This window comes from Mangifera indica, chromosome 2 (assembly GCF_011075055.1).
Source record: "Mangifera indica cultivar Alphonso chromosome 2, CATAS_Mindica_2.1, whole genome shotgun sequence".
Taxonomy (NCBI): domain Eukaryota; kingdom Viridiplantae; phylum Streptophyta; class Magnoliopsida; order Sapindales; family Anacardiaceae; genus Mangifera; species Mangifera indica.
The window spans coordinates 18,971,732-18,985,754 of NC_058138.1; the positions used below are offsets into that span (position 1 = coordinate 18,971,732).

Consider the following 14,023-nt stretch of genomic DNA (forward strand, 5'->3'; position numbering starts at 1 on the left):
ATTTTGTTGCCTATTTCTACGAAGTTTAATCTGAGCTTCATTCCGAATAACGCCAATATGATGACGAATCTGGATTTGAATAAACAAATCTAAGGGTTTGGATTTCATTTGTTGGTGGATGCATGAGCAGCTGATTACTTCCATCCATTAACAAAAGGAGTTGGTGGACAATAAATTAATAATTAAAGAAATGTAATTTAAGAACGTCGGTGGACATAAATTGATAATGGTAATTTAATTAACCAACTTGGGCCACAGTTAAAAATTAATCAGTCTAATTCATCGATTTAATTACAGTAAAAACAATAAATTTAAGGGTGCATTCCTGATCCGCTAGATTTAACAGGACCAATGGGTTAATATCAATTAAAATTTTCATGCACTTAATTTGAATTTAATGTATAGTTTGTATTTTAGGGTTTTAATGAGTTGAATTATATTAAGAGAAAACAAAAAAAAAATTAATTATGCAACATAAGCTATCATATTTAATAAGTCGAAGATCTATTCTATCATTAATAAAATTGGTGAACTACGAAGTCAAAAAATTACCAGGTTGAGCAGCCAAAAAGTCAATTGGTAGACTTTCAACTCCACATTTGTTGGTTCTGTATGCATCGGTACGGTCATCAACCAGATTATTTCTTGTTGGAGACGTCTAGAATGCCCAATGTTTTGGCAGAAGAGTGTCAACTTTGGCGACATAAATAGTCCATAATATTAGGCCAAAGGACCTATTCCCACCCGAAAGTTTGTTGTTATTTAAATTTCCTCCTATTAATTTTAAAAATCTTATTTATCTATTTATAAATAATTAAAATTATTATAATTCTAACTCTTTAAAATTTTATCTTTTTTTTATCCTTAAAAACTAATCATTTTGTCAAGTTTTAAAAAATAGTATTCCCCCCTTAAAGTTTAGTTTTTGATATCAAATTTAGTACTATCATTGACGATAAATTTTTTTTAACACATCACCGTACTTCGATGGTCTCTCTTCTCTTCTTTGGAATGTCTTTGGAATGTCGATAGCCACAAATCTTATATGAAAAGACGAAGACGAAAACCTCATATTCTGTTAGGAAGACAATCATCTTTTCAGATGTCTTCTTCTACGAAAACGAAGAGTTTTGTCCTTTATTTTTCCAAGCTAGATCTACAGCCATCGGTGTTTCAAAGGAGGGGAGAGAGATCGTTAAAGCATGGTGATGCGTTGGGGAAGCTTTATCGTCAGCTATGGTGTCGGATTTGGAGCTGGAGATTGAAAACTAAATCCTAAAAGGGGAAATGTGATTTTTTAAAATTTGACCGAGGGAAAAATAGTTAGTTTTTAGGGTTTTGAAAAAAAAAATATATTAAATTTTAATTTATTTTTAATATTACAGATAAAATTATGATTTTATCATTAAAATCGTTAATTTTAACCGTCTATAGGTAAATAAATGAAATTTTCAAAAGGGAGAAGGACTATTTCCCACCCAACTTTTGATGCATTCTCAAATTGGCACCCACGGCAGATGAAAATCCAGTTTTCCTACCCGTGAGCTGTTAAAATGGATGATTTCTGTTTGCATAAGGGTAAAATGTCTATTTTACCCTTGTTAGATGAAATGACAAAAATACCCCTCAATTTAAATTCTCAAAATTAATGTGAGAGTTTTACCATTCACCCCCCTTAGGTTTTAGAAACTAACATTTTCACCCCACGGCAGATGACAAAATACCCCTCAACTTTAAAAACTAACATTTTCACCCCAAACCTAGGGTTTCCATATTTTTCAAAATACAGCCGCCCCCCATAACTTTCAAAACTAGCATTTCACCCCCATTCTCCAACTTCAACTCCGGACGTCTTCTCCGGCGTCGTCACCGGCCTCCTCCTTCTCCTGGTGCGACAGCGGTGGTGCGACGAAGAGATCTTCCTCTCCTCATCGCACGGTGCGACGAAGAGACGGAGATCCCTTCGTCGCACGATGCGACGAAGAGACGGAGATGGGGGGCGTCGATCTGGAAGAACAGACGGAGATGGGAGATCTGGAAGAACAGACGGAGACGGAGATGGGGGGCGTCGATCTGGAAGAACAAACGAAGAGACGGAGACGGAGATCTGGAAGAACAGACGAAGCGTCGTCGTTTGTAGTCGTCGTCGAAGCGTCGTCCTTCGTCGTCCTTTGTAGTCGGAGATGGGAGATCGGTCGAATGCGTCGGCCGTCGATGGTGGCCGGAGAAAGAAGCAAACCCCAAGGGTGCAATCTAAACTTTTCAAACTTTGAGGATGGGTTAGTTATTAGTTTTTAAAACCTGAAGGGGGGAAACGGTAAAATTTAAAAATTTTAATGTTTTAAATAGCAAATGACGATTTTGCCCCTGTCCCTAACTGAAAAATTGGACGGCAGTTTGGTCACGGGTGGGAAAACTGAATTTTCATCTGCCGTTGGTGGCAAGTTGAGAACGCATCAAAAGTTGGGTGGGAAATAGTCCTTCTCCCTTTTCAAAATTAATGAAAAAAAAATTGAGATAATAGCATACTTTGGATAGGAAATAGTCCTTTGGCCATAATATTATTATAACTATGTTTTCGTGCATGAAAGAAGTTCCTCCCCAGAATTGTTTGGGCACACATATTTAAATTTGATCAACAAGCACGACAGTTTCAACTTTCAAATATACAAAAAAACTCATATTTAAATGGGGTTATTCATTTGTCTCAGTAACACCTACGTAACCCTCCCTTGGAATTTTCACTGTTATTAAATTATTTGCAGATGAAAATCGTGAAATACATCTTATAGTTTATTAAATAATTAATTTTTTATATATATATATGTCATGAATAATCGATTTACCCACTAGCTATACTATTCTACCAACTGCTACATATGCATTCCCACAATTGGGCATTTTGATTCAATGTGAATGAGTTATTACACTGATAAATTAATTATATATTACTGTTCCACGTGTTTGTGTAATTACCTTGGTTGTTTAGCGTTCAAATTAATTTGTCTTAAGAACACCGATTAAACGACGGGATTAGCCAGGTTTCCTTGTATTCAACATATATATAGTTCTTAATCTTCAAATTTGGCTGGCAAAAGACGTATTGCAGTTGAAGAAATAACCTGATAGGTAAAACTGATCATGATCTGTCAAGAAATTGTTGATTAGTGAGACTAATTAAACCGAAAACATGTTTAAACAGAAGAAAAGAAATGAAAACCCGTTTATACTCTTATGATTTTCCAGGTTATGAAGGTTCATAATTTCCCTGGTTTAGAGAAGCACTCATCATCTCCCTCTGACCGAATTGTGTTCTACAAAGTCGTTTCTTACAATTTGAGACGATCATTAGATACAAGAAATTATGTATGTCAAAATTTATGAAATTGCAGTGGTTGAAACTTGGTTAATGATGATGTAATTGATGATGCATAAGAATGGAAGAGTGGGCGTGAGGCTTACGGCCTGTGTGAATGCTCCAAATTAAAATGACGTAATTGGAATTTGGACTAATCATGGAAAATGGAAAATGTTGCTTTTTATTTTTCTCTCTTGAATTTTTAAGCCTCTATTCCAACATTATGTCGTGGTATTGAATTGAAATTGACGCTTAGAAAATTGACAAATCCTAGTCTAGGCACAGGGTTTCAAAATCTACATTGCTATCTGGAGACCCACCGCGACACGTTTCAAAAAGTTGGTGAATTGTATTTCAACGTTGCAATCTTTGATGACTTCATGAAACTATCATAAAATTGAAATCGAAAGTTTGCCTTTCAAGCCTGAGGGGGCAGTGGGTCGGTCCTCGGTCTGTGTCTTTATACCGGGTTGCCTCGATAAAAACTTGACTGTAGGTTTAGGGCGTGGCTCGGAGCCTCTGGGTTGTTAACCTACCTATTTACTGAATTATAATTTTTAATATTTTTAATGAGACATATCGAACCGATCTATGGGCCTTTTTCCATGGTCTGTGTTTTTCCAGACTGAACCAATACCAACCATACCAGATTTTTTGTGTTGGGATTGAACCATTGGTTAACTGGATTACTTTGACATCTCTCCATTTTAAGTTAACTTATTTAATACAAATAATTTATTTCATAATAATTATGTTGTAATTAGGACTAAGATGACAATTTGACTCAAATTTAGAGTTTTTGATTATTTTTAACCTTAACAAAAAAGATATTTTTTGATAAAAATAAAAAAATAATGAAAAATATCCTTATAATCGAGAATGAAAAAATATATATCCCTCCCATCTTTGGCTACACCCCTATGCTTATCTTTTTATATTAATATATTTATTTAAATTATAAATATTATATAAATTTATTTATATTTATATTATGTAATTATAAGATGTTTAATATTACATATTTGTGATATTCGAAATAGTGAATTGATTTTAATTTTAGTTAATTTTATTATTTAATATATTTATATTATGTTTGAAGGTACAGGAAAATGATTTTTCTCCTACAGAAATAAAGATGAGAAGAGAATTTTTTTCCATTGGGATTAAGATGAGGATAGAATAGGGAGAAGATTTTTTGTTTGCAGAGAAAAGACGAGGATTCTTGTCATTCCTATAACAGAGACGAGAATTGAGATCCACTCCCCACCCCTCTACATTGCTATCCCTAATTAGAACTCCAATTTTGCATTACAACTTGATTTATAGATCTATAATCTAACAACTTATTATTAATATATTGTGATGTATGTGTTAAATACAATTTTTGAACAAAAATATTTATCATGTTATACACTTTTTTAATTAATATTCTATTTATACAAGAAAAAAAAAAATTGTAATTCACAGAAATCTTAATAAATATATCCTAGCTAGATACAAGCTAGACACTATATAATTAAATATTATTTTATTTATATTATTATTTATATACATAATACTATTTTTTAAGTTATGGGTCAAACCACATTAAATAATCATTTTATGTCTCATTTATTTATCTTAATCTCATTTACCAATGTTGACAATTAATACAGTAGGTAACTAATTTAATTATTCTATAATCTCAATCTTTATTATGAAATCTTTCTTGTATAAAGCTCAATATTGCATACTTTAACCTGTTGTATGAAATATCGCATCAAGAGTTCTAAAATTACAGGACAGATTTAATTAAACCAAGGATAGAAAACATGCTACTTTAACCTGTTGTATGAAATATCGCATCAAGAGTTCTAAAATTACAAGTGAAACGATACTAATTATTCATCTAAATATACTTTTAAGTAGCATGTCTTCTGATCCTCAATGGCGTTAATTAGAAATAAATAAGACCAAGGCAGTCCACAAGGACCACAAAAGCCTAATCCCTACACGGCAGAAAGGATGTAATGCTTTCGCTATGATTCGGCGATGCAATCATAAGCGGAAGTGAGAAACATGTGTACAGAGAAACTAAGCATTTAATCGGCATCAAATCGATCAATTCATAGACTAGGACTAAATGCCTATCATGTCATGTAAACCATTTACTGCATTTTCTATTGGTGGGTGCATCATAATAATTGAGATTAAGGCCAAAAAACAATGGATATTCATAATTACTCAGGCGAATTCTTGAGCCATACTGATAAGTGATTTAGACATTAGTTGGGATGCATTCATAAACCCAACGACCTACTTATACAAATGGAGCCTATCTTTTTGCCTAGGTTTCCTGTTTCAAATACTGGGACAATTGGCCTCAAATCAACGCAAACACAGAAAGATAATTAATTAAGTATTGTAAAACAGCAACAAATATTTATTTATATTTGTAAGAAAAGAGGCTATTGATTTTGGGACTATGAAAGATTGACGGCAGTGTATTTGCGGCTTTCAAAAAGTGTTGCGTTGTTCAGAAGTTAATTAGTAGATAAATTTTGTGCTTCATTTGACTTCCGGTTCACCAGCTAATGTGGAGATCTCCTATTTAATTATAGTGCTAATATGGGTAAAAAGTTATTCCTCAACTCAATCATTTTAGTTGTTTTAAAAACAAATATAATTGAATTATAGGTTCCCCCCACTTCATGTTGCCTCATTTGGTGGACAACCCATCACCAAAATTAATGGATATATGTGATTCTAACACCCAATAATCACATTAACCCTAGCTAGCTAGAGCATTCCCATATAAATTCCACACTCTTCTCCATCCTCTCCCACGAATTTTACAAAAACTCTAATCTCCATCTGGGTAAGTAATTAAATACATTGTTTAAAGTAAATGTATTCTATAGTCTCTAACTTGAATTTGGTGTGTTCTTGAAATAGCAGTGTGAAAAGATAATCAAATCAGTGCAAGAATGAGGGTGCTAGTGGTTGCTCTAATCCTGATGACATTGAGCTCTTGCTTGGCTGTAAATAGAAGGGTTTTATTGGATGTCGGTGATCGACAAGCAATACGGTGTGACCGAGGATTGATAGAGGATGAAAATAATGTGAAAGTCGAGTATCCGCCTAGTGATCTAGATAACCACCACTACATCCCTCGGTCGGATTTTAATCAAAGTGATGATAGTGGCACTGGAGTTGGATCAAGAGACGGTGACTAAAACTTGTAAAAGTTATGTCATAATATAGTTTTATATATATATATTGGTGAGGATTGACTATGTTTATTAAGTGTTTCTGGATGTAGAATCAAGACCCTATATATATGTATCATCTGTGCGTACCATATTGTCAAATAATCTTAGATAGCCTTATTTAATAATTTAATCTTTTGTAATGTTTTAAAGGTAACTTCCAATGACTCTCTGGGCACGCAGGAACTAATGTGCTTGGCTGCATGATAGCAGAAATATGAATGTAATTAAGAACTAATGCCATTTGCCGCTACTAAATTTAGGATAAAATCTATAGTTTTATCTTGGATCCTTGAAATCATGTATGCTATGTATAAATCATGCATGCTGCTGTCTCTTCGAAAAAAAAAAAAAAAAAAAAGAAGCACAAACACTGAGCACAATTTTGTACACAAACAACGATATATTATTATATAATTATATATTATTATATTTTTAATTTAAAATTATTTAATTATATAATAATATATTATTACTTATGTATAAGATTGTTCTTGTTATTTGTGAAATCTAGTTTTATTGCAAGAGAAATTAAGTACCTGGTTAAACAGAATTAATAAGCGAGTTATTTATCTTCGGATCTTGAAGCTGATTCGATATGATATGAGGGCTTGGAAGAGGTTTGGGCTCACTATCAACCCTGGTTAGCCCCGTTCTCATTCTCGTTGCATCATTTATTTATTATTACAATATTATCGTTGATTAAATATATCATCATCCCTTCTTAATCACCTTTATATAGACTAATGAATTTGGACGTCACTTCGTCTTTAGCTCATATTCATAAATTAAAACGCAACCAGATTTCCATTTCATGTCATTACTGTTTCTCTTCCTTATACAAATTTCTTCTTACAGTGGAAAAAGAAGAGAAAGAAAGCAAGTATTAGTTAATGGAAACAAATCCTTCATTCATCATTCAGCACAATGAATTTTAATATGATGTCAGGTGACTTGCTACCATGGATTAATTTAGTAGACACGATTCTACTGATTAATTATCCCTTCAATGCTTTGTTGCCAATGCATGTGACATAATGACATAAAATGGAGGAAGCAATTCTTCTCCCTCTTATTTGCTCCGCTTCAATTCATCAACCCACAAAATCATGAATTATCTGACCTCCTATTTGCTGCCTAAGTTGATCTTCCTGTTGTTGCTGTTGATGCGAGCTCTCAACGCCATGCCTGAGACCGAGTGTGAGCGACACCGCGCCAAGTCCCCCCACCTCCATCCCACTTCTGTTGTATGGTATAAAACTCATTAACGACCTGTCCATGCCCGTAGTAACATGAACATGACAATCAACTCTTGATCGCTTGTCCTGGTTCCACTGCTCTGCAGTGATTCCATCTTCATTGCCTACCAAGGAACCAATGCCTGAGAAATCCAATTGTTCATCACACATTGCAGTTATCCCTACCTTGTTCATTGGTTCATCACCGTTATTAGACCTGGCAGTACCATCACTGACGGATTGTCCACTTTTCTTGGAATTTAGACCGGTTTCTGCCAAGCCTTTTGTTTCAAGTGTGTGTATTTCTTCAACCATTGGCTTCCAAACTCGTACTCTGGCGTTTATAAACCAGTTTGAAACCTGCAAAAAAATCAAACATTGCAGCATGACCACACTCCGGTCTATACCTCACAAGACCATGTTATAGCCAAACTTTCAATAATGAAATGACACTATCCAAGTCTTTTACATTCAACATAAAGAGACCTCTAGAATGGAAGGCAAAATTTTCTTTAACATCAGAAAACCAAGTCTTTACGTTCAACATAAAGAGACCTCCAGAATGGAAGACAATATTTTCTTTAACATCAGAAAACTTAACAAATGAATCAACATACGATAGATGGAAAACAGAATAGAATCACTGCCCCACATGCATCGCCACCAATGAAACTTTGCAAAATGCTAATTAAATCACTCAAAGTGTTCATTTCTGTAGCTTAGACATAATAATTCAGTAACATACTAAGAGGTACCTGGTTGCGAGATAGGCCAGTCCGAGTGGCTAACATGTGCTTATCTGTGTCTGTTGGGTACCTAGAAAGAAAAAGAGTTGGCACGGCAGAAAATATTATACCAAACCACAAAGTTTCCATAAAGAAAGTGGGTGTGAGAGAGAAGAGACTCACGGATGGAGAAAATGCTCGAACAACCAAGCTCTGAGAATTGCCACTGAACGTTCTGGGAGGCCTCTCTGGGGCCTCCAGACATGTTGAGATTCAAGGAAGCCCATGTTGCTCCCACCCAGTTTATGCTTTTGAGAACCTTGTTCCATGTACATTAGTCTTGATGTGTTTGTATCACCTTTACTAGTACTAGTAAAGGAAGCTGAAGACAGCAAGTCCTCCCCTAAAACTTTTGTTACATGTTTGAGCTGATTAGCGATGACAGTTTTTAGGCACCGAAAGTTCTTTGAAATTGATTTGAGAGCCAAGGAAACATAAGGTGTAGCAGTGCTAAGTCCGGCAACTGATTCGAAAGATGAAACCACCATTTCCATCTGCTGGTGGTACAACTTGTACCTTTTGCATACCTTTCAATTGGCACAGATACAAAGAGTTACCAAATTGGTTAAGTAAATGAACATATAAACCCAACTTAAAAATTCATTCGTACTCTAAATATCAAGCTTTTAACAATTTCTAAATAGAAATCATCATAGCAAAATTTACCAAAGGAGGTTGGTGTGGCAAAAAGCAACACTGATCATTATAAAGCACCAAATTTGGAAAAACTAACAGTGATTTAGATAGCAAAATAGGAATTATGTCGGCAGATATACAGGCGGTTCTTTCCACCAATCAATAATGGGCCCTTCATCCATTGTAAGAAGACAAATTATTGGATATTAAAATTCAAAAAAGTGAATTTGAAAGAAGTGGTGTGCACTGTTAATCAAAATCAATCATCAAACACAATCATACAGAGGAAGCAACTCTTAGCCAAACTATTTTTATTGATAGAATACCTTTCCAACTTTATGTGAAAACCAGATGACAGCAGTAGGGCCACCAGAACCCTGTTTGGATGTCCTGTCTTACACTAAATTTCAACTTCAAATTCAATCAATAATTTATTTCACTTTTCAAATCACTTAAATCATTGAAGTTTAGATTAATAATCATGTACCCTTCTCTGTCATGAATAAAGTTCCACTTATGATTTGTCTTAAAATTATTCAAAGCTTAATTGAATTCTCACAAATTTATCAATAAGCCACACAGAAATTCTAATCAGTATCACAATTTCACCCATGCAAATTAGTGCACGCCAAGTTTACAGAAAGTATTACTGTGTAACTCATATACACAATAAGATATAACAGGTAGAAGAACTAAAATCCTCAAATTAACCACAAATCAGTTTTTAGCGTTGAGAAACTTCAATAGCACAACAAATTTGAAAAAAATAGGAGACATACTAGAAATGCCATATGGTCAAAACTTCACATTGTTAATGGATCTGTAATTTACTGAGTCATTCATCATAATGAACCTCCATGAAATAAAATGACTTGAAGAAATTTTCTACAAGAAATTCATTGTTATAGATCAGTCAGTACAGTAGTATACTACCAAATTCATATATTTATGGTTCTTGTTTGCAGATTTTCTAACCCACAGTCCAGAGGTAAGCAGGAACAAGCTCTTTTTCAGAAAAACAATAAATGAAATTCAGGAACATAATGTTTGCGATTCTTGGTATCATATTCATCTAGTATGTAAAACTCAAACCAATGATTGGTGTTGTCTGGCACCTTGACTAACCAATGGAATCCCGATTTGAGACCAAGTTTTGATTTAAAAAAAAATATATTTGTTGAGATAAAATATTTTACAGCACATCTAATGTTAGTAATCATCTCGTTGCGTTGAGGACCTTGTCATAGCCTACTTTTAAAGTTGAACTAGATAAGTAGTAAGCATGGATGTTTCTAGGGCCCTTGAACTCTTGGGAAGAGAATCTATAGGAATTTAACTCCATATATTTTTAAATACTTCATCCTGATATCTATCAACAACAGATTATATTTGTACAGTCCTTTTTATAATCATGGTCTGAAGACCCCATAACCTTCACTCCAATCCTTCCACTGAATTTTATTCTTAATAAATTTGAAAAGAGCGACTGTCAATCCTAAGGCATAAGAAATCTGTCGTGTTCATCAAAACTAATTAGAGTGCAGGTGACTCTGATCAAACATCATCTACCACCACACCTCAAATCATTGTGCTTATTATATCAATTTAGCCCATACAGGTCAGGACTAAATATGAAAAAAATGGATTCGGACATGCATGACAGATCATACACCACTAAGAACAAGAAACTAACTGTTTCAAATTCCAAATAACAATTATGTCATGTGCTTAGTTTATTTAGCACTAATTTTTTTGAGAGTCTTTGGTAAAAGTCACAATAAATCAATAAATTCATGTTATCATATATATTCATTCCAAAAATCATCAATTTATTCATACTACACTTCATTTTCTATTTATTATATAATGATCAGATTATTTCCAAAATTGTGTATTAGGTAATCACAGATGCATATGGGATATTAATCAATCATAAATAAGGAAAAATAGAGCGAACCTCTTCCTGCAGGGATATGAGTCTTGCCTTCTTTTGTTGGTATTCGGGCCTGTAAGATTCACATGAACTGCTGCCAACACCACCAATACAACTCATTTGATTTGAACTGTAAAATGTCGATGACGATAAACAAGAATTATTGCCCTTAGCTCCAACCTCTTTATCGGTAACATCTACAGCATCAACGTCCACAGAAATTGAAGAGTTGACATGATCACAAGAGACTTTCTCAGCCACATAACATGTCTTGGCAACTTTTGACCCAGTTAAACTACAAAATTCATCCAGTAGCTCTTGTGCGGGCTTTAGGAATCTTGAACCTTTCAAAATAGTTGCATATCCAGTAAATGGTCCAAGAGGACCGGTACCTCGTTGAACATGGGAGTTAGATGTCCCCACAAATTCCGAAAAAGATTTTCCAACACCTTTGATAGTATTAGATGGGTTTGCCATTGAGGTCAAATAATCTATCTTGTCAGCCTTAAACACCTCAGGTTCCTTGAAAACATCTGTCCTTGTGTGTAAGCCTTGAGACCGATATCCATCTCCAAAATGATTTATATGCAATTTTGATGGTGGATTGGATGAAAGAGATAGACAGAGACCCTGCGTAGTAGTTTCACTTGCAGTGTTGTTCAATTCTATGTCACTTTTCCTTTCAATGAAGCCAGATTCGTTATTCCATGGATGACAACTCTCTATTGGTCTACTGCTCCATGTATTGGCATTAGTATAACGAAAAGCACTCGACTGATTCCCAAAATTCGGAAGAAGCACAAGTTCATTACCAGAATCCGAATCAATCCAATTGGCATGGCCAGTTTCTCTAGCATCATGTTGAACAACAGACGCCACGGCTAACCCCTCTTGAGTTCCGATTGAAGCCAAAGTAACAACATCCTGAATACTGTTTTGAAATAGGGGAGTAGCATAATGCATGTCCCCATATTGCTGTTTTTCTCTATCTTGACAAGAAATTTCGCTTGATGTATTGGTCACCGTAGATTGAACAATTTGATACTCATTGAAAATATTAGTCTTTAAATATTTTCTAGTCGTAGGAACATCACCCACTTTCACATTATTTGACAAGACTTCCCTAACAAGCTGCATTTCATTTTGATTGATATCCTTACCTGCCGACCCACTAGCATAATTTACCAGCCAATCTGAGTTTGTCTGTGAAATAAGACTTTTCCAATTGCTACTACTACATCCTTGAAAATCACCACTATCAACAGCGGCTCTCGTTGATGCATCATACTGGGATGAGTTCGTGAGAGGCAAACTGTGGAAAAAATCATCCCCGGCTGCCATTATAGGCCTATTGCTGGGTTGAGCTTCACTCAACTCTTGGTGAATCATTGCATCTCTTTGACCAGACAAAACGTTGGAAGTTGTAGCAAAATTGATCATCCCAGACGAAATAAGAGTGGGGTCAAACAGCAAATTCGCACTTCTCACATTACGAACATGAATGAGATCTGGGTTAACTGATGACTGTTCCATGCTGTGAGCGAAGTCCTCTAGGTGCTGACCTGAAGATGAACATTGTTGAATCCTCAACTTATCGCGACGGCTTTGCTGTGCAACATGTGATCCAGACCTAAAGTTGCTCATATCCATCCAACAACTCTAAACTCTTCTCTTTGTAGTGCTTAAACAAACTCAGTCAACTACAGGCTAGTGAACAATAAAGAACCGCGTATATATTGTAGTGCCGTCGAGTTTTGTAGTTCCATTTCAAAACACTTTCCTGCAAAAAAAAAAAAAAATCATCTCAGACTTTCATGAAATCAATTTAACTTTCAACTACTATAAAAGATAACTACTGATGCACCTATCCATTTAGTACACAAACTCAACTCAAATTACCCTATCTTTGTCGTTCATGGATAAATGAATAGAGACAGAAGGTGGGCAGTGATATCAACGACAAATAGTACATAAAATGGATAGAAAATTTAAAATGAAAAGAAACAGAGAGAGACGGGAAGTAGGAGCTACTATAGAGTGAGAAGAGCCATACAAATCTTTCGTGGACTTCGCTAACACTTGTGAACTGTTTCACTATAGCTACTGGATCTAAAATCCAAACGAAAAAGAGAAGCAACAAAACATCAGAGAAGGAAGAAAAGATACTGAGCAACTCCACACATGAAAATAAATACGTCCAGTTTACAAAACACTTCACGTCAACCACCGAAACCCTAATTCTACAGCCTTTTTCACTTCCTCCCGTGAACAAAAGTTATAAAGATGAAAAGTTAACCACATAGATCTAGCTGATTATGGAGACTCGAGAACAAGTTCCATTTCCAGCCATGAAAGAATCCACGAAAGGATTTACTATAAACCAGTAGTATTGTACACGAAGGGCAAAAGGCCAAAAACCAGAAAACAAAAAAGGCAACAATATAATACAATATAAGTGAATATTAAATTGAATATCAGCGTCATAAGTTCCATTATTCTACGAAAGCCAAAGATACAGTAAACAAATAACAAGAAAAGGCTAACGCTACATGAATTGAACTCCCAGTGGATCTGCATATATTTATTCATCTTGAACAATAAACACACAGAAATTCCATGTTTTCACTGACAAAAAGTATAAAAAAAATCACCTGCAAAAAAGTTTGTTTCTGCTTAGATCTTAATTCTGAGACTAACCCATTAGAGCGGTCGTTAGGATTATCATCGGTTAAATTCCGGCGACTATCAGAGAGTGAGGGTGTAGAGAAAAACAAGAGTGAGGACAATAATTGAAAAAGCAATAATCAGCCGTTTGCTTTAACGTC

General features: G+C 34.8%; 1 protein-coding gene across 3 annotated transcripts; it reads right to left on the reverse strand.

Moving 5' to 3' along the window:
* Nucleotides 1-7,386: 7,386 nt before the first annotated feature.
* LOC123209326 (BEL1-like homeodomain protein 4) lies at nucleotides 7,387-14,023 on the reverse strand. 3 transcript variants are annotated; one of them, XM_044627309.1, is made up of 5 exons: nucleotides 13,850-14,023; nucleotides 11,223-12,978; nucleotides 8,753-9,156; nucleotides 8,600-8,660; nucleotides 7,387-8,204 (listed from the first exon to the last, which is right to left on the reverse strand). In XM_044627309.1, the coding sequence occupies exons 2-5, from the start codon at nucleotides 12,846-12,848 to the stop codon at nucleotides 7,701-7,703; spliced, it is 2,595 nt and encodes an 864-aa protein (XP_044483244.1). In that variant the 5' UTR covers nucleotides 12,849-12,978; nucleotides 13,850-14,023; the 3' UTR covers nucleotides 7,387-7,700. The 3 variants fall into 3 exon arrangements, with proteins under 3 accessions (XP_044483244.1, XP_044483245.1, XP_044483246.1); XM_044627310.1 differs by lacking the exon at nucleotides 13,850-14,023 and adding an exon at nucleotides 13,252-13,570; XM_044627311.1 differs by lacking the exon at nucleotides 13,850-14,023 and adding an exon at nucleotides 13,098-13,214.